Raw genomic sequence first — 26,029 nt, 5'->3', positions numbered from 1 at the left:
TGCAACTACAGTCCAGTTTTAATGTGGAGCTGTGGAGGGTCACTACAGGTCACTCCTCATGTGCTCGCTTCTTTGTCATGATCCAAATTTCGGTCCCGTTTCTTACATTTGCTGAATCACATAAGACAGAATTTTAATGACAATATATCTGGGTCGTATTGTTTGTTTAAAAGCACCTCTGGGACATTCTGGAATTTTAGCTGGATGTTTAGCTGATGGTTATTTCACAAGATTATCTTACCGGCTTTCCTATCACCTATCTTTCTTACTTCGGTCTGATATAGAGTTACTTTTACTTTTTAGAAATTAAGAAAGAGATCAAGCCTGCACACTTTCCTCATGAAGAAATCTGTTCTGATCCGGGGAGTCCAAACATCTTCTCGGTTTAATTCATTCACGTTAAAAAGACATATTTTCTAGAATGTGCTCATGACATCACATTAATAAGATAATCTCTATTTCTTTTCCCTAAATGATCAAGAAAAAAATACCCAAGATAAATTATTTCAAATTTGTGAAACATTAAAAAAACGCAAATAATATTGGCAGGTTATTCAAATCACATCAGTATACGTAAAAACAAATTACAAAATTATGTTAAAATAAAAAAAAATGAAGCATTCTATTATTTAACACAAAAATACGCATATTTTTCAAATGAATTTGCTCTGGTAATTAGAACAAAAGGGGAATTTCTTGTCATAAAATGATCTCATTAAGAAATAGTTTTAAATAGGTTTCTGTAGTTTAACATTAGCTCGGAACAAACAGACTTGTGGAAGACAGTTCATTTGCGAGGTGTGGTGAAGTGTTTTTGCTGGATGAGAGTACAAGGCAGAGACTCCCGTGGTTCAGCTCAGGCCATGGCTTTGATTGTGGCCCTTGACTCCCCACTGCGCTATTGTCTTCCTCCATGAAGAGTTTTCTCTCATCCATCGTGCATCTTCAGTGTCTCCCCCAAAATCCAAAGGCATCCAGAGGTTTGTCTGTCCTTGGGTCTGAAGTCAGAGCACATGTGATGAGGACGTTTCACCACAAACACACAATGAGGAGTAAATCGGAGCTATCAGGAGAAGATGTTGGTCGGAGTCATCATGAGTCAGGCTTTCAGCAGGACATTCCTCTCAGTAGAGTGCTTTCTGTCCTTGACTTTCAAACTCGGACCAGGCGTCATTGAGTTCCATGAAAATCATCTTTGCGTATTGTTCATATGGTTGTCCTGTCGCCTGTCAACAAGGACAGAAAGACATATTAATGGCAGGTGTTTGTCTGGTTTTTCTCTCTTCTGAACATTTGATGTAAGAAACTGTCAGGATTCATAAACGGTGATTTCATGTGTTCATGTTTTGGCCAATAGGTGACCTTCACAGGAGATTCAACACTTACACTCTGTCGAGATATCTTCCTGATTATCAATGTTTGTGTAGTTCAACCATCAGATCATCTTTGGTCTCACCTTATCTGGATGAACCACGAGCACAGCTCTACGGTACACCTTCTTCACTTGCTCTGGAGTGACCAGGTCAGCCATGCCGATGGGCTTCCAGCGGGTCTCACCCTCCCACAGCACAGTGTGCATGGTGGACAGCAGCGCTCGAATGTTCCGCTCCTTTCCCTCGATCCAGTCCAGAATCTGAGACCCGTACAAAGACATTTTTAATGCAAGCTGAGCCATGGCAGTGTTGGTGATAATGTCTGGTTACCTACCTTTATCTTCTCCGGGTCCATTTCTTTGGCCATTTCCTCCTTCCTCATCTCTGCTATGGTCCTTGGTCCCTTCTTTTCTTTGGTGCCAGCAAAGCCCTGGCCTGACAGCAGGTCATCAAAGTTGGCATCTGCAGCCCGGGGTTTTGGGCCTGTGAGACACAAGAAAGGAAACTATATATGTGAGACATGGGAGACCATTTCAGGAGGCAAACCAGCTGAACTGTGTCTTTCTCCTTCAAGACCAACCATCTTCATTCAGCCGCCATCTGAGACCATTTGATGTGTATAGAGTCTTAAACTATTACAGCATGCATGTCATTTGAGTAAGTAAAATGGTAAATAAAGGTAAGCAAAAAGGAACATGCTAAATGCTAACACGTGTCTCTTACCCATCCCAGCGTTGGTTTTTCCAGCAGCACTTGGAGAGCCACCTCCTCCCATCGCAGAGAAGCTGACGTTGTAATTGGGTCGGTTCTGGGGTGACGTGTGAGCCATTGGGGTGTGACTTGGACTTGGCTTTGGCTGTGGGACAGGGCCTTGTTGGTGCCATCCTCCTGCGCCTCCGGCTCCAGGTTGCCATGACGGAAATCCAGCAGCAGCATGAGGCTGCCAACCTCCGGTGTGCTGCGGAGACGGAGGAGGTCGAGACGGGGAACTCATGGGAGGGAAAGAGGGGGTGTTTCCTGTGGGGGTGGTGGGCTTGCTTGAGAATCCAGATCCTCCAAGACTTCCTCCGAGGTTCCCAATGTCAGCAAACGGGTCCAGAGTGTTTGGTTTGTTTTGATGGGTCGGGGTGCTGTGCAGAGAGCTTGTGGGGCTGGTGGTGGCGGACCGACTGCCCACTGTCAAACCTCCTGCAGGAAGTCACAAAAATATCAAGAAAGAAAAAAAAAAGGATTTCCTGACAACACAATTTCAAAGGCTCCCAACAAATCATATGAATTATTTGTTGCCAGAATTTCGTCACTGGTTTCCTAGAGCTCTTTTCACCTCCACAGTGCATTTTTGAAAATAAAACACACATTATCTTATATAGCGGAAAGTATCTTTCTCTAGTCTGCATGGTATTTGATGATGTTGCTTTTCTTGCACTATTTTGACAAATGTATTCGCCTCCCAAATGTCTGGTGTATCCCTATTTTTAAGACTTTTGGCATTTTGATTTAAGACTTTTTAAGAATCGAGAATGAGCAGGGTTTTTTTTTTTTATGAGAACCCACATAGTGATCTGAGCTTCCCTAGAACCCTTTCAAAGATATATTAACTATCTAACATTAAAGATTGACTGAACACAACGAAAAAATGCTGCCAAAAACATATTTTAACAGCTACATATTCATTCATCTTCTACCGCCTGAAAGGTTAGGTTATCAGGGCACACAGAGACAAACAACCATGCACACTCACACTTACAGATCACTTAAAGTACTCAACCTCAGTATGTGTAGTATTTTGGACCATGGGGTGTTCATACTACACCCCTGCAAGCACAGGGGAGAACATGCAAACCCCACACAGAAAAGGCTGAGATTGCCCAAAGCTGGCAAACGAACTGGCAACCTTGAGTGATAGCCACTATCTTTCTTCTGGATCTAAACCAACCACACTTTTGATGATGGGCAGTTGTTGGTGGAGGTACCTGTGCTCGTAGTGGCAGGTCTGTTCCAGTCCCAGCCTCCCATGGCATTCTGCTGCTGGATGTTGACAGTTGGTGTGGTGGTAGGGACGGGGGAACTGCGACCTGATCGAGATCACTCAAGTTAGTCATCTACTCAGTGAGCTGTGAGAGACCCGTTTGAATTGCTTCAGAAGCAAGCATGTTATGAATCGTTCACCAGACGTATAGACACAGACAGGCTTAACAAAAGGGATGTGATGTTGCGATGAGGATAAGCTACTTTTACCATTTGGGTGCCAGGATTTTTTCCGTGAAAAATTCAACTTTGCTATCACTTTTTCTAAAGGCTGTAGCTTGGAAACTGTTAGGACTTAAATGAAAAATATAGTACAATATTCAGGTGGCTGCCATAGTGGATTACATTGTTTTGCTTTTGTCACATTCGAGTTACACAGTGAAGCATTGTGCAGGAAATGTATTCCCTGCCTACTTTGCAATACAGCATCCACCGATCCTCAACATGGTGGCAGTTGTCTAGATACTTTTTCTCCAAAACTTGATTGAATCAAGGCCATAAATGTTACAGGTGTCCACAATTTGCTTGTATAAAGTAGTAACTACATCAGACGTCACATTTGCACTTGGGCTTGTTTAACTGCTGAGATGATGCCCATCGCAGTTTTGACTTTGGTGCTAGAAGGGTTAAAGTAATAAACCATCTCATTCAGAAAAGGGTGTAATGTTCTGTCCAAATTGGAGATTAAATTCTTCTTTGATTGGCAAAATGGATTGATGCAGCATCTTAATGGGAAAAGCAGAATTAAAGCTCTCCATCCAACAGATGATTCTTACTCTCCCCTGTGATCACCATCTTTGGGATCTAATCTAACATAATTCAAGCAGCAAATATTAATTTCTACGTCAGGTTGTCTGGCGTCTCTGTAAGAGATTGGGTGTGAGACTCAAAGCAACAGTCACAGCAACCCATTTTCAAAAGTGCGTTTGCAGCAGAGCAACGGAAGCCTTACCAAGGCTGGTGGGTTGCAGAGTAGGAGATGGAGAGTGAGCAGCATGCAGGAACGGGTCTGACTGTCCCATGTTACCTGGCCCAAGGAAAGCGCCCATCACGTCCTGGGGTTTAGGCATGGGACCAGCTCCAAAAGGATCAAACGCTGAAGTAGGAACACAGATGCATTATTCTCCAGTAAATTCTGACAAACGTGCGACACAAGCTATCCAATGTGGATTGCACTAACTCTCACCTGGTGGCGCAGGAGAGGGGCATGGCGAGGCCGTGTTGGGCAGCACTTTGTGTGGAGTGGACTGGGTGGATGAAGGCCCACTTGTCGGCTGTGAAGGAGCCCCAAATAGATCCCCTAAAAGGTCTGTGGTTGCAGCTGGAGGGTGAGACGAGGGACATGGGCAGGTGACCTCATCCCCATCCAGACCCAGAAGATCCACTTCAACAGCTGCTTCAGTAGCCACCGGCTTTGGCTCAGGGTGATCCACCTTCTGTGGGGCTGTGCTGGTGCTGCTTCTTTGGCTGGAGAGGGACAGCATCTCGTCATCCGAGGGCTCGCTATCCTCACCGTGCCCCCGACTCTCTGGGCCGCCGGTTGGTCTGGTTGGTTCTGTTTTATGGACAGAGAACAGGAGAACATTTGGAGTGAAAGGTTTATCTATCTGGCCTTCAACTGAAAGTCATCTTTTCCATGAGGGTCAGCTATTCAACTTGTGCTACTGCAACATACTTCTGGAGCTAAGAGTGAACACTACTGTCTTACCCTCCAGATCCAATCCTTCCATCTCATCTTGCATGGAAAAAACAAGATGAATTTCATTTGTTAATGGAGCTCATTGTCACACACTAGCTAAATGTGTCTTCGTCATCTTGTGTCTGGGAAAATGCGTCAAATTTGTATAACAAAGATCGGTTAGTTATCGCTCTGTGAAGAATACCTCCGTTTGTGTGTTTAAATGTCATTCTCAATATTAAGGATACACTTTGAAATCACGAGCATGTTCCCATACTCAGAGAGTGCCCACGTAGAGTATATTCATATCTGCATCAGCTTCAACCAAATTCTGATGGCAAATTCCCATTTATCATACATATGCCCCTGATACTGTACTGTTATGTTTTTACAGTTTTATAGTCCCCCCCAAAACTCGCTTGTTCTGGCTACTATAGACACTTTCTTCAAGTGGCATCACAGACAGCAGATGACATCACTTCAACTCTTGAATTTGACATGATTCTTGTCCTTTTTTCGCAGCGAGATAGGATCTGTTCAGCCATACATTATCACTCTGTAAAGCAGAACAGGTAGAGAAACTAGGAACAAACTGGGGAATTTTAACCCGACTGATATGCTGGCTATCTCAGCCAGTCGATAATGGGAGAGGGTGAAGTTCACCACCGGTAACATTCGGTTGGTATTTTCAGGTTAAACTTAAAAATTCTGTAAGTCTCTTAGATTCTTTCCCTGAGAAATCTTGAAGTAAAGACCAAACTCATTTTGGATTAGTAGTGTCAAGAGTCACTTAATTGTACAGAAATGGATGCCAAACTCAAGGTAAGATCTGAGGATAAAGTCATAATACCAGTGGACGCTAAGAAAGGCAGTCAGGAAAACCATTATAATTGTAGTTCATCACAGTGACAGCATTACTGAGTCTGCGTGATCCCCGCCCACACTGTACCAGCAATAGCAAGGGCGTCCTGATGTTCCTGGTGGCAGGAGAACAACACGTTCGGGATCAGGTCTTTACAAGGAAACTGTTCCCATGGAGGTGTCAGGTCCTTCGGCTTGTCCACACTCTCCACCTCCACATCTAGAATCACATGGAACAGCTGAGGATACTTCTCTGGGGAGTCGCAGGCGTCCAGCTCCGGCCTGTGAAGAAGTGTCAAGAAGGAAAGTGAGGATTCCTGTGAGCAGTAAAGAAAAGATTAAATGCAAAGCCTCACTTGTTGAACTTTAACACTGTGGTTCCAGGAGCAATGAATCCAGTGTGGAACTGGATTTGAAAAATCTGGGTGTTGGAGACCTAATGAAAAACTCATTTAGTCAAAAAATATTTCAACTCCTTGTCGTTGTTATCTCACCTTTGCCTGCAGGCGTCCTCCGATGGTCGACCTCATGTGGTAGACAGAAACCACCACGTCTCCCTGGACACTAGCGTTCAGATTGAAAACCACCTTCCCCTCCTGAATCCTGTGCTCTCTGTGGCATAGATCAGAGGTCCTCTTAAATGTGAGATTCTTCTCCATCTACAACATTTTTCGTCCAACACTGTCTCTCCATTTAGTGTGGGTGAATCCGGCCTCCAAAGCTATCGCCAAACTTCTCCACATAAACTGTCCTTCTGAAATACTCATTCCTGATCATAACCTTCCCAGTCACCTCATGAACCTTGACCATCTAAATACATTGGTTCTGAAAGAGCATCATCTGAGCATCTACAACCCACCTCATCCTCTCGTACTCTTGTGCAGTGGTGAAGATCTTGGTCTCTCCGAGAAGGACGTCGCAGAATGGACGACAGCCGCTGCGCTGCTTGTTGAAGCAGGGAACTGGACTCATAGTGAGCGCCTTGATGGTCAGAGGTTTGGAGTGTGGTAGGGTGGGTTTCTCCGACACCATGCTGCACACATAGCCAATGTACCTGCATGCAGACATGACGCATCATGGGCTTTAATGTCAGGTTCACCTTCACCTTCACCTTCTTCTGCCGCTTATCCGGGGTCGGGTCGCGGAGGCAGCATTCGGAGCAGGGAAGCCCAAACTTCCCGGCCCGCACAAACCTCCTCCAGCTCCTCCCGGGGGATCCCGAGGCGTTCCCAGGCCAGACCAGAGACATAATCTCTCCAGCGAGTCCTGGGTCTTCCCCGGGGTCTCCTCCCGGTAGGACATGCCCGGAACACCTCCCCAGGGAGGCGTCCAGGGGGCATCCGGATCAGATGCCCGAGCCACCTCAGCTGGTTCCTCTCGATGTGGAGGAGCAGCGGCTCCACCCCGAGCTCCTCCTGGATGACCGAACTCCTCACCCTATCTCTAAGGGTGCGCCCAGCCACCCTGCGGAGGAAACTCATCTCAGCCGCTTGTATCCGCGATCTCATCCTTTCGGTCATGACCCAAAGCTCGTGACCATAGGTGAGGGTGGGAACGTAGATCGATCGGTAAATCGAGAGCTTCGTCTTGTGACTCAGCTCTCTCTTCACCACGACGGTCCGATACAGCGACTGCATCACTGCTGCCGCTGCACCAACCTGTCTATCAATCTCACACTCCCTTTTTCCCTCACTCGAGAACAAGACCCCGAGATACTTAAACTTCGCCACTTGAGGCAAGAACTCTCCACCAACCTGGAGAGAGCAAACCACCGTGTTCCGGTCGAGAACCATGTCAGGTTCCATTGCTAAAACCATTTTTGATGTCAATGTCATAAGCTTAACTTCCTAAATGTAATTATCTCATGTGTTCGCTAAACTGACACTATGAGTAGGGCATCTGCACTTTGTCTGGACTTGTCTTCATTAAAGTTCAAACATAGTTGAAATAATGCATCCAAACTGTTCAGTCAGGTTCCACCTTTTTTTTGTTTTTTTGTCTGCAGCAAACATGAAGCTAATGTTATTTGCAAGTGTGATTTTCCACTGAATGTAACCCGATAGATGGTGCACTTGTTATTGCTTAAGTAGGGAGATTCTTCAACCCAAGCTAGTGACAAACATAACACTGTGTACTTGAGCAATATCTCTTAGAAGTATGCAGTGACTCAGCAAGAAGCTACTCAGAGATGGATGCAACGAGGTCACCAGCTGAGACGTTCAACCAAGGCCTGCTGATATGGTATTGAAGAAGTCTGCTTAAAAACTCTCTGTCCATTGTGCTTACTGTGGGCTTCTCAACCTTGCAATTGATGTGTGTTTCTAAGTTCTTCAACTTGTTACTTCGCCTCGTTTTTTTTGACTCAACTGTCTTAGAGCATTGCTTTTATTTGTTTTTGATAGAGTGCAGTGGTCTACTCACACCTTACGTACTCCAAATCAAGGGAAAGAGAGACAGAAGTTTGCTAGAACAAACATGACAGCAGCTCATATTGAAAATGTAAGACCATGATATCCCCTACTAATGTTGCTCTGAATCCGACTGCCCACCAACAGTTACACTTCTGGTTCAAAGTGCAATAATCACAAAAAAAGTGTCCACAGTTATGCATCGCACGCTCACAAGGCCCTCCCCATATTGAACCCAACATGTCACAGTGAGTAATATGGTGCTGAAGTGCTGCTGCCATCAGTGAAAATAATCTACAGACGACCTTGGTGCTCTTATTAAATACATCCTAAATTATGCTTTTTTCACCCACACAGTAGCGACCTGATGTGTCCCCAAGCCAGAACCACTGTAATGATCTGTTCTTTTCGGATTCAAACCTGCGGTGCGACGGCCAGAGTCCAGAGCCGGGTCTCTTGGCGCTCAGTAGCTGCATGGCAGGAATAGGATTATTGAAGAGATGGCAGAAGCAGAACATGGCACAAACCAAGACACCGGAGGGAGAGCGGCCGTCCTGCAGACAGAGCGATAGAAGGACAAGCAAGATGAATCACTGTTTCATTCCCAGCACTAGCATGAAAACACACCATTTAAAACCAAATTGTATAGGTATTATTGCAGGGCAACAATATCAGATACAAGCAATATATCACAATGAAGGTGGAAATGAGCAACTGGGCAGAGTTATCCGCTCTCTGAGTGCCTTTTGAAGTAGTCCTTTCACCAGAAGCCTGACAGTAACGTCATACATACATACTGTTTGAGAACATCATCTTACCGAGCAGGTGATGACACACACATTCTTAGGATTCTGTTTGAGCCAGTTGTGCATGTTTTTACAGACAGCAAACAGATTGTGGAGACTGGGTGCCTGGCGAGAAGGCCAGTTACACTCCGAGACCTGCAAGAGGGGCAAGAAGGCAGTGGAGAGGAGGTAAGTGAGACACGGAGAAAGATGGCTGGTGACAGCAACACAAAAGAAATCCCCCACTAGGTCATCGAAGTCAAACATGACTGAACTCCACACCTCTTTCTCAAGAATATATCCGCACTAACAGTGCACTGCATGCTGACACTCCAGCACCAGAGGAGCTCAAGCACATCTTAATCAACTCATTATCCCATTGGAAGTTATTCCAAACTCCCGACAACATGAAATGAAAGAAATAATAAATGAAATAATTGGCTCTCACCCTGTTGGAGAATTTGGCGCCACGGTAGTTCCGCTGGGAGAGGTTGAAGACAGTGTAGTGGTCGGCATGACGACTGTCCAGAAAAGACCGAATGTCTTCCACATGATTCTGGTAGGCGATCTGCACCGACTCCGCAGGGTAGGTCATCACTGGAGAAAAGGAAATGTGTCAGGTTTTCTCAAGTATTGGAAAGGCTGCATCACAGTCCATGATTTTGCAGGTACGAGCTCTGAGTGGCAAATGGCTGCTTCATTTAAAGGGCATTTTGTCGCTCCACACTGAGGTTGAATTCATCATAGGACAAATGAGAGGTCGTGTATGTGTGCGAGGTGAGCAGGTACGAGAAAATTCACATTCACATCAAGCCTTGAACTGATGGATGGCACAATTATGGAAACACTCACGTATACTGTGTGCATCATGAAGAGACAGACAACCAAGAGAAAGTCTTCACCTATTATCCGCGAAGTGATGTAGGATATGTCCAGCTCTCCTTTTGTGTAACTGAAACAGAAAAAACGTGATGAATAAAAGACAACACTACAGACTTATGGCAGCAAACCTTTGGTCTTGGATCGACAATGTCACTGCTAGAAGCAGCAAGGATGAGTGTGAGGGATCAGTGCAGCGACAGCAGTCAAAGAGCTGAGCCAAAAGACATACCTTCATTCACTGGTCAACCATTCCTACCCTTAGTCTTGGTTGCATTTTTTTTCTGGAGACCGAAAGAATGCGATCGCAGGCAAAATAACCTTTAAGATAGATGCCTCATGGCTGATGATCTAACTGGTGGCAGGTGTAAAATGAGCTGAGCAGAGAGGCACAATCACCAGAAGCTCCACAACATCAAGTGTGAGTGGACAATGTTCAGTGTAAAGTTAGTCACTATCGACAAGAGAGCAGATGTTGCCAAACACACCTGCATGACCACCACACGATTGCTTGTTGCTGTTGTCAGCATGCCTTATCCTTGCTGCTAAAACTGGCCTGGCATAAATGGAACAGGAAAACCAGGGCAGGTGTAAGGTGTAAAAAGTCACAGCCAACAGAAATATTATTTGACCCCTCCTCCTCTTTAATTAATCTCCTCCTCTTCAATTATATCTTAAATGAAAGGGATGTCTCGCAATAGAAGTTTTAAACTTCCGTCCAAGTGCACTTTAAGGGTCAGGTAATTATACATTTGAATTATTTTCATTTCAACTACTATATCATAATTTAATTACTACTAAATCCACAAATTATTCCAGTATTTTAATAATTTAATTTTTGCTCCCATTAATTAGACCAGGGGTCAGCAACATGGTGCCCACGGGTGCCGCATGTAGGGAGTTGCACACAGGCCGTGTTTTCATCTGTTTTCATAGAAGCGTGTACTGAACCGATGGAGTCACACAGTGCCCTTGGAGTGGCTCACCATTGCCGACCCCGGATTTAGACTGATTTAGAAATAGTGACCAGTAGTTGTAATTTCAAATATATTTTCCAGATTATGACTTGTATCTAAATATTTTACTTATTTCCTATGACTCCAATATGTCATTTTTCTTTTAAAAACTGTTAATCAAATGCTGGATAGTTTTAATTTCTTCTAGTTCTTGTTTCCCAACGTTTCCAAAAATCAAGTAAAGACAACATGCAGTCTAATATTCACAGTATTAAATTCAGGTTTGAGAGATACTGCAACCAAAAAAAGCAACACAATATTAGTAAATCAAGCAACTGAAGAAAAATGTTAAGAAGTCATTCTCATTATTTTACATAATAAAGCATGTTATCTAAAAGACACAGTCAATATAACATGGGAGGGAAAAAAAATCACGAGATATCAAATCAAACCAATTTTTCTGGGCAGAAAGTAGCATCCATATGTCCCTGTCTCTGCTCACACACCGAACAAGCCAATGCCAATGTGTACACATACTGCTAATCCAATTTCTCTATAATAATAATTGCATCCATCACTGTAGACATCAATGAGGCAGCATTTGTCGGCTCATAAATGTGAGACTTAATAAGTGTTCCGTTTAGGCATCAACATGCAGTTTAGAGTCGATAATTGTATTCCAAGTCCCTGTATAATCCTCCGGGACCAGACTGAAACATTTGATGTCAACAAGAATCTGTTGACAAGCATGTGTGGCTGGGCACACACTCAGCCACTGCAACAAACACCATAAGTGGGTTAGATCCCTGCAGATATGCCACTCAACTTTCCCCCATTTTCTCTCAGAAATCCTCCACGCTGTCTCTAGCATTATTCCTGACTAAGTGACTCTTGAAATAAGAACATAAGATTCATCATTCGCTGTCTCAGTGTCCTCCGGGGACCTCCTCCACCTTAACCTATCTTCTTGGTTCTCTTCACACCTATCCCTTGACGCATTATAATTACTCTGGATGTCCCGATAGCGCTTTTTTGCCGTACTAAAACACTTGCCAATACAGAGTACTGATATGAGTAATGAATAAAACCATAGCAACCATTTTAATAAAATTTTCATTTTTCAGCACATGTTCCCAGAACAAACATGATACCACTGTTTCACTTTAAACATTTAAAGTTTAACCTGGACAATCCATGCATCTGCACATATATAACATAGAAGATCTTGGTACTGCCTACAGGTTAACATCTACATTGTCCCTTGGAGAGTGTCACATATTGGCACGTGATAGTTGAAGCACCATAATGGAAAGAAGCAGCAGCACTAAAATGTAATCCCCGTGTCACCGTATTATTGAGCGCTGTCTTGCATTAAACACGTATAACACAATGACCATGAACATATTCCTGCATTATCTCAGCCATTTCTCTCGTAGCAGCGAGAGCCAGTCTGCAGTTTTGGGGCAGATGCACAGGTGGATCTCATCAAATCAATAGTGAGAAGAACTGTTGATTTTCTTGTGTTAAGTACAATTTAAAAATAGATATATATGTGATCATGAACTCTAGCATGCTCTGCTTTTGGTACACATAGGGTTGTTGTGACATTTTTTTGTGTGTGTCCCTTACAGGAACGCCATTACTGCCATCTTCTGTATGTTTCAGTTCATTACACTCTGAATATTTTGCAAAATACAGAATGTTGATAAAATATGTGTCGGACAATGAAATAGAGTTTAAAAAAAATAAGAATAAAAATGAAATCCCAGTGTGGATGCAAATGGAAGCATTGGCAGAAGTTTGGTGTAGTATCTTTTGGAGGTCAAGTTTCTTTTTTTTACCGGTGATAATGAGAGAGAAGAAATATTCGTTCCAGAAGTTTGGTGAACATCATTAAAATTATGACACAAATCAGGTTAACCGTTCTATTGCGCTTCATTCCTTCAATTGTCTCTCAAAGATCAGCATCCTCACTTCCCATCACAGTCCACTTTTAGTCATGCTTCATTCATTCATTGGATTCAAGCATTCCAGTGGGTCCCGTCAGAATGACAGGGATTAGCTTCAAGTTGCCTGAAACAACAGGTCTTCTGACCCCACAAAATGAAAGAAGAATATCTGCCCCAACCACGTCTTGAACCCTAAAATGACAGATGTGGGCATGGCTGAATCTTTGAAATCAATTGAGATCTTTTCTATGTGAAGAAGCACAGATCTACCACAAAAAGTGGTCGCAAGCTTACTCTAAAATATCTGATGTCAGCTATTAATATCTATTAACCAGAGCTGCAATCGACACTCTCAAGCTCATTTCCACTTTAGTGGAGCAGGTAACAAAAAATCTACAACCTCAACATGATGACTACCTGTTGCTACGACTTGCACCACACATCCACTTGAAAAGTTCCTCCATTACCTATCAAAAAAGCTGACTCACACTCAGGAAAGTTAGAGCATCGGTGAAGCACTGTAGACTGTCAGAGGTGCTAACCATGAATACACTGAGCTAATAAAAGCCAGTGACACTGCTGTGAAATGAAATACTGAAGTGTCATCAGAGAATAAACTTGGTGTCACAACAAACTCAAGTCAGGTAAACAAACTAGCCAGATCGTTTTCAATAATTCAGCGGCTCGGTCTTTGACTGGAATACAGATGAGACGGAGCATAGAGGAACGAATTTGGTGAAGCTGGGATGCCAAAAGAGGCCCGGCTGGCAGGGTTAGTGCTTTACATGAAAAATCAATTTTAGCAGCACCTTCTCCTGCACATAAACACAAAGGGTGTCTGTCTGAGGAGTCATTGCCCCAGACCACAATCTACCGAGAAATCTGAAAGATCATTACAGTTCAGTCACCAACTGGCTGACTGTCTCAGATCATTAATGCGCAGACAAAAATAAGTAACATATATAATATATAAATCATATGTTGGTTTTTGTTGTGCATTCTATGTCTGTTTATCCATATGAGGCTAGCTAACAAGAATTGTAGAGCTGGCAATGTAAAAAAATATGCCAAAATTAACATGTTTTTTGAAGTTTTGTGAAACATCCTGCCTGGTCTGACAGTGAAATAGTGTCACCAGGCGGTACCAACTGGTGCACTGCAATGAAAATCACTGGTGTTGATCCACTGCGCCCATGGGACATTTCAACTCAGTGCTGCATCTGCAGAACACAGAGCGTCACTCATTCCTCCTCCAGCTTGTTCTCACTGCCAACTGTAGTTGACCGTCATCGGCTAAGAAACAAAGGCGTTGAAGATTAGGAACGACTTGCTCAAATTCAGGTCCAAATTTTAGATTCCCCAATTAAACATCAACATTCTATGAGCGGTGGAGTTATACTTGGAAATTTCAGTGAGCTCTGAATATGAATATTTGGGCCACCATTAGGCCACCTGTCCTATTGTGTGTTTAAACGGCCTCTGAATTCTCTATATGTCATATATTTGATCTAATACATTTCAGTAAAGAATTCATTTAAAGCATATAGGAAACTAAATAGGTATGGTTGATAAACATTTCTTCCTTTAACTGCTTCACACTTCCAAAGCCGAATGAATAGCATCTCTCATAATTGGTTGCTATGACAACATGACTCTCAAAACTCCCACTTGTGAGCACACACATCCCCACACACACTCAATGAAATGAATCCTTCTGTGTCGGCCGAGCACTGGCACAATGAACCGCCATGAATAATTCAGCCCTGGGAGAAGCGACAGGCAGCTAAGGGAGAAGACCACGGCAAGGAAGATGGATCTGAAAACTTAAGACACACAAGTGGAATAATCACAGTGAAATTTGCTGAGACAGGGTTTACTAGTGCATACATGCCTCTAAAAAATACACAAGCTCACTTGTGGTGCTCTGAGCTCTGAGCACAAAGACATTGAGAGGAGAGGGTTGTGCCTGACTCTGCCGCCCTTTTGTCACACCATTCTAGCTTTTATCGACAAAACCATCTGCTCTCAATTATAAATGTGACTAGACACCCACAAATATTAACCAGCAAAGGTGGCTGCAAAGTCCCCTAACCAGTATAACTTCTGACGCTACTGAAGCCAAACGGATGGCAAGTTTGAGGAGAACAATGTGGCAATAGTGTGCCAAAGTTTGGTGGTGAATTTACAGTGACTATGAAGGCGATGTGACACTGGGCCCCTATGAAACAGCAGAAACAGAAGAAACCCTGATCGGTGGCCAGCTATTCAAGTTGTAAACTCGCAGGCAAGGATAGGTCTTCCTGAACATCTTCCTACATAGCGCTCATCACTCGGCTGACCAAGCTGTGCAGCTGCATTATTTCATAACTCAGCAATGATTGCATTGTTGTCTGATTTTTTTTCTTCTGCAGATGCTCCTCACTTACGTGGAGACCTGATTCATCACTTTCGTGGAGGTGTCCTTCAGTGTATCTTTTATGTTGTCCTTAAAGTTGCTGAAGAACTTTCCAGCTCCACCTTTCACCATGTCCAGCAGGCCGCCACCATACCCAGCATCCATGTCTGCAGACAGATGGAAGAGAAGGTTAGGAGGAAAAGTGCAGCTAATGAAATCATAAATTCAGGACGTATTTTATCTCAGTGACGACTGGGTGAGTCAGTTGACATGATGACGACCATCAAGGACACTGAGGATATGCAAGCGTGTGTGGATGAAGCCTCGGTGTTGGGAGACGTCCAAGTGTATGACTCAGCGCCCCTCAGGCAATCTGAAATTGTCCTCCTCATCGTTTTCCCCCTCTTTCCTTTCTTCCTTTTTCACTGCTCTGCACAGAATCCCTACTGGATTGATGAGCTGGCACACTTTGAGAGACACTAAACATGATGAAACAGGAAATACACAATGGGAGTCCCTTCAGTGACTCTTCATACTGATCTGCAAATTCAGTCGCACATCACCAAGTCTCTTCTACAATGATGTCACTTTCAGGGATCACTGAACTCAAAAATGCAATACTGTATTGCAAAAATATGTGAGAAATGTAAGGAATATCGCAAAATGTTTTTTATATGTAATATATATATATATAACCTCTTCAATAGCCGCAGTAAAAGATCTCCCACTGTGTGCCGCCATTCGTCATCATGTCAGGGGAATTACTGTTCCAGTAAACAGGGACAGTCTGGACCCTCCTTCCACCATCCTCACCCTTGTCCATCCCTCCTTTGTGACCTGCTATAACTTTCACCCAGTCATCCAATAAGGAACAACAGTGAAAGAGATGACAGAGCAGGGAACATGGCCCTTGTTAAGAGCACAGAGAATGAGCTTCTATCTTGGTTGTTCTGAAGCTACATGGATTTACACAGACTGTATATCTTCTTTTTCTGATCAATTGTCAGTTCAACGCCGATCAAGGGGAAAGAAATATGAGCAACAGAAAACGTTTATTGTGAAGCTCAATCATCTGACTGAGAAGGACCACTAGGCTATGCCACAACAGAGCAGATCAAGAATCAGTTAGAGATGACATCTCCACACTGGCTGGGATTTATGAGGTAGAAATGACAAGGTTGGATGCTGTTGACCCACAACATAGAGACAGATTTGTTTTTGTTTTGTTTTTATAGACAAAAGCTGTTATTTGTTGCCGTTTTGTCATGACTAAAGCTGAAATGTGTTACACTATGCTAAAATTTAAAACTCTTTATTAGAATTTGAACTGGTTCATTCAGTAGCAACAGACAAAATCTTTCTGTCCTCATCAACTTCCAACAAGACAGACTGAATAATCCCACCATCTGCCTGTTGATTTCTTTATTAATCTGGACCAAACTGTGACCACTTCAAATGATGCTGACATTACCAACATTACCAAGCAGTCAAACCAGCTCTACTCCGAGTCATGGACGACAGTGGTCATCGCCGTAATTTTCTGAACAAGCCCAAATTGACTTTTGGTTTCTGACATGCTTGACATGAGTGAAAGAAATACAAGCTCAGATTGTTCACATAGCAGATCCGGTATTTGCAATTCACTGATGGTTTGGCTGGCCGATTTATTGGCACTGATATGGGCATTTATAACGGCATCATGATCGGCTGATCAAATGACAAATATACGCCTCCATGATGGCAGTCATTTGGCAATACTTCTCAGTCAAGGGATATGATATGGGTTGTAATGATGTGGGTTTTGATGTGTTCAAGTTGTTTATTTTATATTAAACACTTCTGCCTTCTCTATTGTTATTTATTTTCATATAAAGTTGCAATATTTTTATTCAGTGCATGCTGTTCATTAATATTGTTATTTGCTAGGAATGTGCAATTTATTTTTTTGGTGTGATCTAGCTGAGGAGAACAAAAATCATCCAAAATTGGTGTTGGCTTGTTCGGACAGACTGAAGACTTAAAGACTGATAGAAGCACATATTTATATTTATATCACTTTTGTGACAGAACCACAAAATGTCATGATGCAATGCCCAGGTTTGAGATCGCTCCTCCCAGCGACAAGGCGTTTACAATCACAATATAGAGGTACAATCACAAATACACCGGTAAAAGACACATAAAGCAGCTATGTGAAATAAAAAGCTGATGAAATTCAGAGTGCTTTTCCTTGGCCGGTAGACACCTATGAAGTTTTTACTCGGTGACGCCAAATGCAGTCATAGACAGATGCTATGTAGCACACTGGCATGAGCGTGACAGGATTCTGATCTAAAAATAGAGAGCAGCAGAAGTGTGTTTTTAAAGTGCTAAGTTAATTTATACTCCACTCTGTCCATACAATAACCACCATTGTCCAGACGGATGTAGGAGGGACTGATGGAGACGTCTGACGTCTCTATCACGTCGTGCAAAGACACTACGCGGTGAGGAAGCCGGGTGGCCACTGCACTTAGAGCTGTCTCCAAGTACACTCACTGACTTAAGTGGATGCTGAAAGCAACATTTAAGAGGGATGACTGGCCAGACATGCGGCCCATCCCCCACATGACCCTCAATCTACCAATCCTCATTCCTTTGTTTCATCGTATGCACCTCCCTGGAGAGTGAACACACCCCTGCATCACCCCACACGTGCTGAACATTATACTGCAGAGAGTTATTATTATAGACATCTGAAAAGGTCAGCTCAGGTGTTGGTGGAGCTCCTAATCAAACAGGCGCGATGGGGCCTGCTATTGCAACATATACAGTAGCATGGCGACTTCAATGTGAGGGCTCATCACTGTTTCAAGCAAAGGTAACAATTCCACCCAGAAAAGCATTTTGAGAGTGCAGACCTTCACCCGAATCATTGTTCTATCAGTGTTTTTTGCTACATTTCATGCCAAATACACATGTGATACGCATAGAGGAATGGAATGAATGACAATCCACATTTCGTCGACACTGTCACATTTAAGATGACTTGTTATAGTGATTCCACTGCATGTTGGGTTTTATGAAATCAGGCATTGCTTTCTGCAATCAAATGTTTCACTGAAATGTGTTTTGTCATTTTTTTTTTTTATTTTGTCACTGTATTGCCTAGTTCTGTTCTCCCTTTAGTGACAGCCAGCTGGAAGCAATCCATAATCAGCACACCTCTCTGCTCTGCTCTGCTTACAACCAACCAATACATTATTAGAAAGAAGAAATACTGAGATTTAATGGACAAAGGCTTGTTTCTGGTTCTGATTTCCTCTCTGTTCTCGCTATTATCCATTTGATTCACTTGGAAGTGGATTTACACTTATTAAGCATTGTAATTCAGCAGAACCACCTTTGCAGACGATATATGGTCATTTCATCCTGCATGTTCATGCAGTGCTCCTCAGGTGTGTTGGTAGCACGTTCATGCTCCTACACCGGTAAAGTTATCATCTCTAATTTCTCTCTGTGGTGCTTAAGCTTTGGTTAGTTTTCTCTCGTGAGTGTGTTTTTGTTTCTTTTATTCTCTCTTGCTCTTTGAGTCGGGCCGTACATAAGAGTGTTTCCACTATTTCCTGTTATTTGTGCGTTTTGCTTGTGAGTTTTGACCACCACAATACTTTCTGTTAGCTGCTGTTTGTTTTTTCTGCCCATTCCGTTGAGGTTTCCAACTTTATCTGAAATTAGCCTAAGTCTCTTTTAATTAAATTAATTTTAATGAGTTAAGCAACAATTTTGTAATCGATTGGTAATTGTGAAACTCATTTTCCATTCGAATTACAAATATGGTATGGTTGAAACTGTTTCTGTATGGCTTTGGGTATCATGAAAAGTCGAACAAATGCATGGCATTATTATTATACGTTATATTTTTCAGTGCCACTTGTCACTGTTTCTTCCACTTCAATTCTTGACACTTATGAATCTTGATCACGACCTAAAGAGCAAGATGCATGGGCCTCTTACATTTCCTCTTTGGATCTGAATTTTCCCTTAGAAATGCAATGAGGGGTCAGTCTTCTGCCAAAGACTTGAGGTAGAGCTAGTGCGTCTAGTCATCGGAAGATGGTGTCTCAGGTCGAGTATCTCAGTTTACATGTTTACTCTAACCTGTAGTCACAGGGTTTGGTACGGGATCTGAAGAGCAAGAGAACACAGAGTTTTCAAAGCCAGTTGTCTAGACTCTTACAGAGAGATGCTCATCCAGTCATCCAGGACTGGCAGGAAGGAGTGTCCTGGATTGCCTCTGTGGACATGTGTCAAAATAGGAGGTTCCCAGCAGTGCCTTATGCCTCATTCGGAGTCTAGTGCAAAGGATGTCTGGCCTTCTATACTCCCATGCTGCCCCCATGACCCATTGAGATACATAAGGAAGAAAATGTATTGGATCTTACAATGGTGCATTTCACATGGTTTTGCAGTCATGACAGACAGTATGATATACCATTGGGTGTATTTGGTCAAAATAATCACCAAGGTGGGGAAGTGGTTATGTCTCACAGTATGAAGTTATGAAACTATCTTGGTGTGACGTTTCTTTCCCCCACGGTCCAAAACTTGACTGAGGTATATTGATGACTACATTTCCTTCTGTGTGAGTGTATGTGTGTGAGGTGACAGCAGCAAACTTGTGAAAACCGTGCCCCCACCTCTTGGCCCAAGTAGCTAAGCTACATTGTAGTTTTCCTGATCAATTCAAAACCACTTTTGTCTGTTGTGTCTTCACTGATGAAACACTTTGGGTTCATCAACTATCAGACTTGAGGGGTTCCAATAACACCCACTTCAACTCTCACCCAATAGTGTCAAGTCATCACACTCAAGTTGACACGAAGTGGTCATAAAACCTGTGTTGCAGGGAGCCTCACCTGAGCTGTCCATGGTGCTGCAGTCGTCCTCCCTCAGCGGGCCCGACTTCGTTCCAAGAGTGGCCGCGATGGAGCCTCCGAGCACGCCGCTGCCTCCTCTGCCGACACCGAAGCTCTCTCCGCCGCTATCCACCAACTGCAAAGATTCATAGCCATCGTAACTGGTCTTTTTCTTGTAGGCCCCCAGCAAGCTCATAACCGATGGAGTCGAAAAGAAAAGAGAAAAATAAACGACAAAACAACTCCGCAGTCTTCTCGTCCAACACCGCGGCGACCGACGCTGCTAATGCTGCTGCCGCCGATCGGTGCCGTGCATGTCCGGCGAGGAGATGACGAGGTCTCCGCTGAATATTCCGCCTCCCTCTGGCTCTCCTCCTACAGCTACTGTTTCCCTCACTGCCGCATTTCACTACCACGCTCCTGTGCTGTAGCTTCCGACCAAGCAGAGGGGAAGTTCACCGTCATCCCAGCTCTCTCTCTCTCTCTCTCTGTCTCTCTCTCTCTTTCTCTCACACGCACACATAGTACTAAATACTGAATTTAATCTATGTACTGTTTAAAAAAACAAAACTAAAACATTGAGGTAAGTTAGAGAATGAGTGCAGTTCAGTTCCAAAGCATGATAGGAAAATGCACTTAAGTACATTGAAGTGTTTGAAGTCAGTTTCCCAGGAGTTTAAGGACATACAAAACCTTTCTCCATTTTGTTACAAAATTGACAGAATAAAGCAGAGATTAAGCTGATTAAGCTTAATGAAGCTTCTAAATGATGTGTGATATGAATCAACGTGTTGCTTGTTTGAAACTCAGTGGTGGTTGGCTACATTAGAGATGTGAACAGTAACTGTTGACTGACCCCTGTGGCACCCCCTACCATCAGAAGTTGGTTAGTCTAGTTTTAATGATGCATCAATAAGTTTAACCAAGTTATCTGGAGCTATGTCTTCCTCTTCGCAAATGCTGAGCCGACATGATGGGCAACAGCTCAGCAAAAGCAAACGTTGTCATGGCAGCATTTGCAGGGTTCTGCTGAAGGAGTTTACATAATGAGTCCACACTCTCACAAAAATTAAATTCCAAAAGAAAATAATGTTGTTTCAATCCTGTTATTACGATCTCCATTCTGCATTTCATCTTAATATGAGGCCATTTCTTGCATCTCAATAGTGCCATTGAGCAGCAGCGCGGTGTGGAAATGCTGCTTCATTTGGATCACCTCGCTACCGGTGTGAAAATGAACCGGTGGGACATTTTTGCTGTGGTAAGGGGACTGCCCGTGGAGTGGGACCAGACAGTTTTCATCGGACCTGCCTGCCATCATCATTTTGAGGACCACTTGGGTGAATTTAGAAATCGGATTACCTCGGCCTGAAATGTGCGATGACCCACCGGGCTGATAACCAGCCCCGCCTGGCTTGTTGACAGTTCTAACCAGATCAGAATTCTACATGATGAACTAAACTCCTCAGAGGAGAAAGCAAACACCAGCAATCCCATGCTTCCTTCCTAAGACTTGTCCCCTGGCAACAGGAGCCCTGCATGGCTCTGAAAAGAGAACAGAGGCCTGGGAAACTTTTTTTTCCGGGAGCGGATGGATGCTGAAAACACAGCAGGGACAGAGTGTCCAAAAGACAGGAACGATACCCCGGACATAACTGGACTGCTCTATTGACGTTGAGTTCTTCTAAGCATTCATTCGTTGCTACTCACAAGTTCACATTTCGGTGACAATGTGAACTGAGGCATTAATTCATCAACATTTAAAACCAAGTGACCAGATGTGAGGCGATTTTATGGCTACAAGCTTTTTGGATAATATTTGAGAATTAATGACACGCATATCAATTCTTCCATCATTTGACTTCACGTGTCACTTTCAGGTAATCTTGTGATTCTGACGCACTTGTGCTTAGATTGTTATGATTGTTGCTCATGAGAGAGATCTCACCACAAGTGCAAACACATATTTATCTGTTTTAATGACCAAAAGAATGCAATCATTTCATTTTAGAAGCTTCACAGCCAGCATCAAATATAATATTACATTGGAATTCTAACAATTTACTTAAGTCGGCTGAGATGTGCTGCTGAATTCGCGCTCTTTTCCTGCCTCACACTTCCTTAACTCAAGTAAAACCTTTTTTATAGTGTCTTCACTGTCATTCTTCCATGAGTAATGATTATCCACAACCACAACAGGAATGTGCAGCATCAGCTGCACGACTGAAAACAGACCAGTCCTAATCTGCTTTTCATCAATACTAAACTTATTAACATATTTGCATACTCTTGGAATATAACTCCATGATTTGAGGAGATGGTTTTGAAAGAAGAAGCTAAATACCAGGAAGAATGGAGCTGTCTGTTAGAACAGCAAACCAACAATCAACAGGGCTTGTTCGTGAGTTGTGAAAAACAGTGCTGTACATTACAACTAAAGTGCCTTCTGTAACAAAAATAGTCAAAGTCAAATTTGATGTGCAAGTTCACATTTCTATCGTTGTTTGGACTTTTGGAGGTTTCTCACTGACATAATGCTTCCCCCAGCTTCTCACCCTAAACCTAAGCATTCAACAAATAGCTAACCTTTATCCAGACTCTTTACCAAAGTTAATATAATCACCCACTTATTTTAAAGTCTTCATCCGAAATTCAGAATTCAACTTGGTAGACCCAGCAAGATGGTCCTAACTAAGCCAAATGTCCTGACAAGGCGGTGTTTTTCCAAGAATTGGTCTACAGAAGAGCAGCAAACGTATTAACTGGAGCTCACATGCTATTTTCACACTGTTGTGAGACCTCCAGTAAATCAGCCCCAATAAGTCTAAAGTGCTTCCCAATTCTTGACAGATGCTGCAGTTGCCTCGACCACTGACTTGTCAATGGTGTCGTCTCCCCCGACACAGATGGATGACTCCTCAGTCAGAGACGTGCCAGTGATCACAACACGCAGCCACACTGAGCGGCATTAAGCCGTCACGTGACGCTATCATATGACGTACAACGATGCAATTGGACCAAGCGCAGCTCCACATACATCCCGTTGCCGACGATGAAGATGATGACTTTGATCATATATACAGTAACATAAAGCGCTTCTGTCTTTTGTCTTTGCCCGCGGTAACGCGTGACACCGTTTACGATGAATGAAAATTCAAGGCTTCACGATTATGGTGGACTGTGGTCCCGACACGAGCAAATCACCCCCTTATTTCTATTTTTTTTAATCGTAGACTGCACATTATACGCATTAGAACTTGAGTGATTCTCAGCTAACAGGGATGTGATGTGACTGTGTGTACATTCATCCCTCATCTGACCGGAAACACATTTCAGCAGAGATGCTCTGGTCAGTAATTATGTAACGTCCGCACACTCATCGTGCTCTGCCTGGTTGGTTAGTGGAAGCGGCCACAACGAACCCAGGCATGCCGAGAAACACTCTGTACCTTTCGGTGGCGTGTTGAGGACCATCCTCCCCGGCAGCTCTTCTGTCGTGACGGTGGATGCGCTCCACTCACCGGCTCCTCTCCAGCACACTGACCTTTGGTTTGTCTTTCAAAGTCACGGGTCAACGCCCCCCGGAAGACGTGGATTATAAATCACGGATCAATTAGACATACCTATATTGCTGAGACATGTTGACACCTGACAAAAATACAGGAGGAAAGAAATTACAGTTGGCTCAGTGAGGGTGAATCTGTAGATCATGTGTCGGCGAACCTTCCAGCCAACAAGCGCAATCGCGGTGTTTAGAAATCTGCGATTTCAGCGCGACGCACTATGTGCGTCTAACCGGACACAAAACCCGGACTGGATCATGACAGAGCTTGAGCAGACGAGATTGACGTCATACTGCTTCAAAGAGCAGACGGTAGCGTTTGCAGTGTTATTACAAGATTTTAGATTGGAGCTAAAAAAAAAAAAATACCCGAACTGTTTTTGCTTCTTCACACCCAACAACACAGCTTCACTTTTCCGGATATCAATGTGAACAACGCTCACCTTGAATCTGTCATTTCAACTGGCGATGCTTTTTTAATGCGCACTCCGACTACATTCACCACTAGATGTCAGTAGTTGTGATCATCTACACAGAGTGCTGCACCTTTTCTCAACAGCAAACATGGGAGGCCCAACTATAATCCCAGTGACTCCACCCAGGTTCTATTAATGCTCTGAGTTTGTTTACAGATCTGAGAGGATTAGAAAAGAGAGCACAGGGTCAAAAACGCTTCTTCAGGAGAGGCAGTCGATGCCTGCTCTGCTTAGGAGGAGGAGCAAGATTGATGATGGTGAAAAAGCATGGGACTCAACAAGGCGTCAGCAAAAGGCCGCATGACTGTTGGAGAGCTTTTTTTTGTCTGTCAAACTATTGTCATTTTATGAGATGAGTGGGTGTGAAAAGGAGGGCGCGAGGAGAGAGGAGGACCAGCAAGTGTGACCAGGGAGGGTGACCGTCGATCCAGGTGTAGGAGGCCCACTTGCTGTGGCAGCCAATGACAGGAAATACAGACAGAGTGTGTTTAAAACCAAATTGATGACTTCTGCAATTCACACTATATTGTTTATATGTTCAGGTTGTTGTATGATGTACGTGATTTACGAGTATCACAGTTTATCATCAGAGAGGAAGACGAGGGCGCTGCGTTGTGTTTTGGTACCCTACTGATTGAAGATTCAAATTGTCCTCCAATTCTTTTTTTCTTTCATTTTTTTCTCTCTGAAGTAATTGAGAAAACAAAATCAGCTCCGTGCAGCTGTAGCTCTCACAGCACAGACTGAGGTGGAAAGGGATATGACCCCATTGTCAATCAGGAAAACAGTCAAAGTAAAAGTTTTCCAAAATAAAACAATTGTGGTGAAATTTATGAGAAAACAAAACACTATTTTCCACCTGCTACATCAGGGTCATGAGACAAAGTAGGAATATTTAAAATGACTCCATGAGTAGGAACAAATATGCATCAAATTACAGAAAAATAAATAAATAAATACATTTTAAAACAACAACAACAACAATATAATAATAATAATAATAATAATAATAATAATAATAATAATAATAATAATAATAATAATAATAATAATAATAATAATTAGATTAGACTAGGTTAGATTATATTAGATTAGATAGTACAGTATTTAAAAAGAATGATTCAGATTAATGATACAAAATATATAAAAAAAAACATAAATTGATTAACATCTGAGACAGTTGTTCTTTAAAAACAAATACAGGACTAAAAGGCTAAACAGAATTGTAAAAATGTAATTATAACAACATTAAAAACTACAATAAAACAAAATTCTATTTAAGATGGCATAAGTATAATACATCTTTGCTTTTGTTGTGCCAGTATGGTTGGGTGACAGTAGGAGTCCAATGCTTTGAAATTAAAGGAGAATTGGACTCCAAATTGCTTTTACCAACCTTTAATATCACCCTGTGGCCCTGGTAAGCAAGGGCTGAAAGTAATTTTAAAATACAGCATTCCACAATTGTAAGTTACAGACCTGTAATCACTGAAAGACATAAGTAAGACAAAAGCAAATTAGACATACTGGAGCGACCAGAACTGCTCATAAATATGATTGTGCAACTCCCTCTGTGAAGGTGCTCGCTAGACAGGTTCTTAGCCTACATCAAGTGTCTGCAAAATGTGGCGTATTGAGTTTCTCCACAGAAGCCTCCTCCAGCTCCTCTAGAGGAATATCGAGGTGTTCCCAGGTCAACAGGGAATTCATCCCTCCAACATGTCCTGGCTCCTCACGCAAGCCAGGCACCCGTCCTCAAATTTGGAATCCGGATAAGAAAA

At 43.0% G+C, this 26,029-nt stretch overlaps 1 protein-coding gene across 6 annotated transcripts; it reads right to left on the bottom strand.

Moving 5' to 3' along the window:
* dnajc6 (DnaJ (Hsp40) homolog, subfamily C, member 6) lies at positions 1 to 24,081 on the bottom strand. 6 transcript variants are annotated; one of them, XM_053883957.1, is made up of 20 exons: positions 23,934 to 24,041; positions 23,660 to 23,858; positions 20,211 to 20,346; positions 15,344 to 15,479; positions 10,036 to 10,085; positions 9,582 to 9,730; positions 9,167 to 9,289; positions 8,769 to 8,902; positions 6,800 to 6,994; positions 6,435 to 6,552; positions 6,297 to 6,376; positions 6,029 to 6,222; positions 5,110 to 5,136; positions 4,588 to 4,956; positions 4,354 to 4,497; positions 3,347 to 3,448; positions 2,097 to 2,561; positions 1,708 to 1,856; positions 1,457 to 1,633; positions 1 to 1,226 (listed from the first exon to the last, which is right to left on the bottom strand). In XM_053883957.1, the coding sequence occupies exons 3-20, from the start codon at positions 20,221 to 20,223 to the stop codon at positions 1,125 to 1,127; spliced, it is 2,727 nt and encodes a 908-aa protein (XP_053739932.1). In that variant the 5' UTR covers positions 20,224 to 20,346; positions 23,660 to 23,858; positions 23,934 to 24,041; the 3' UTR covers positions 1 to 1,124. The 6 variants fall into 6 exon arrangements, with proteins under 6 accessions (XP_053739932.1, XP_053739923.1, XP_053739908.1 ...); XM_053883948.1 differs by having other exon boundaries at positions 23,660 to 24,081; XM_053883933.1 differs by lacking the exons at positions 23,660 to 23,858; positions 23,934 to 24,041 and having other exon boundaries at positions 4,429 to 4,497; positions 20,211 to 21,161.
* Positions 24,082 to 26,029: the final 1,948 nt, after the last annotated feature.

The sequence above is a fragment of the Synchiropus splendidus genome, chromosome 1 (assembly GCF_027744825.2).
Source record: "Synchiropus splendidus isolate RoL2022-P1 chromosome 1, RoL_Sspl_1.0, whole genome shotgun sequence".
NCBI lineage: Eukaryota > Metazoa > Chordata > Actinopteri > Syngnathiformes > Callionymidae > Synchiropus > Synchiropus splendidus.
This window is presented reverse-complemented; position numbering and strand designations above follow the sequence as displayed.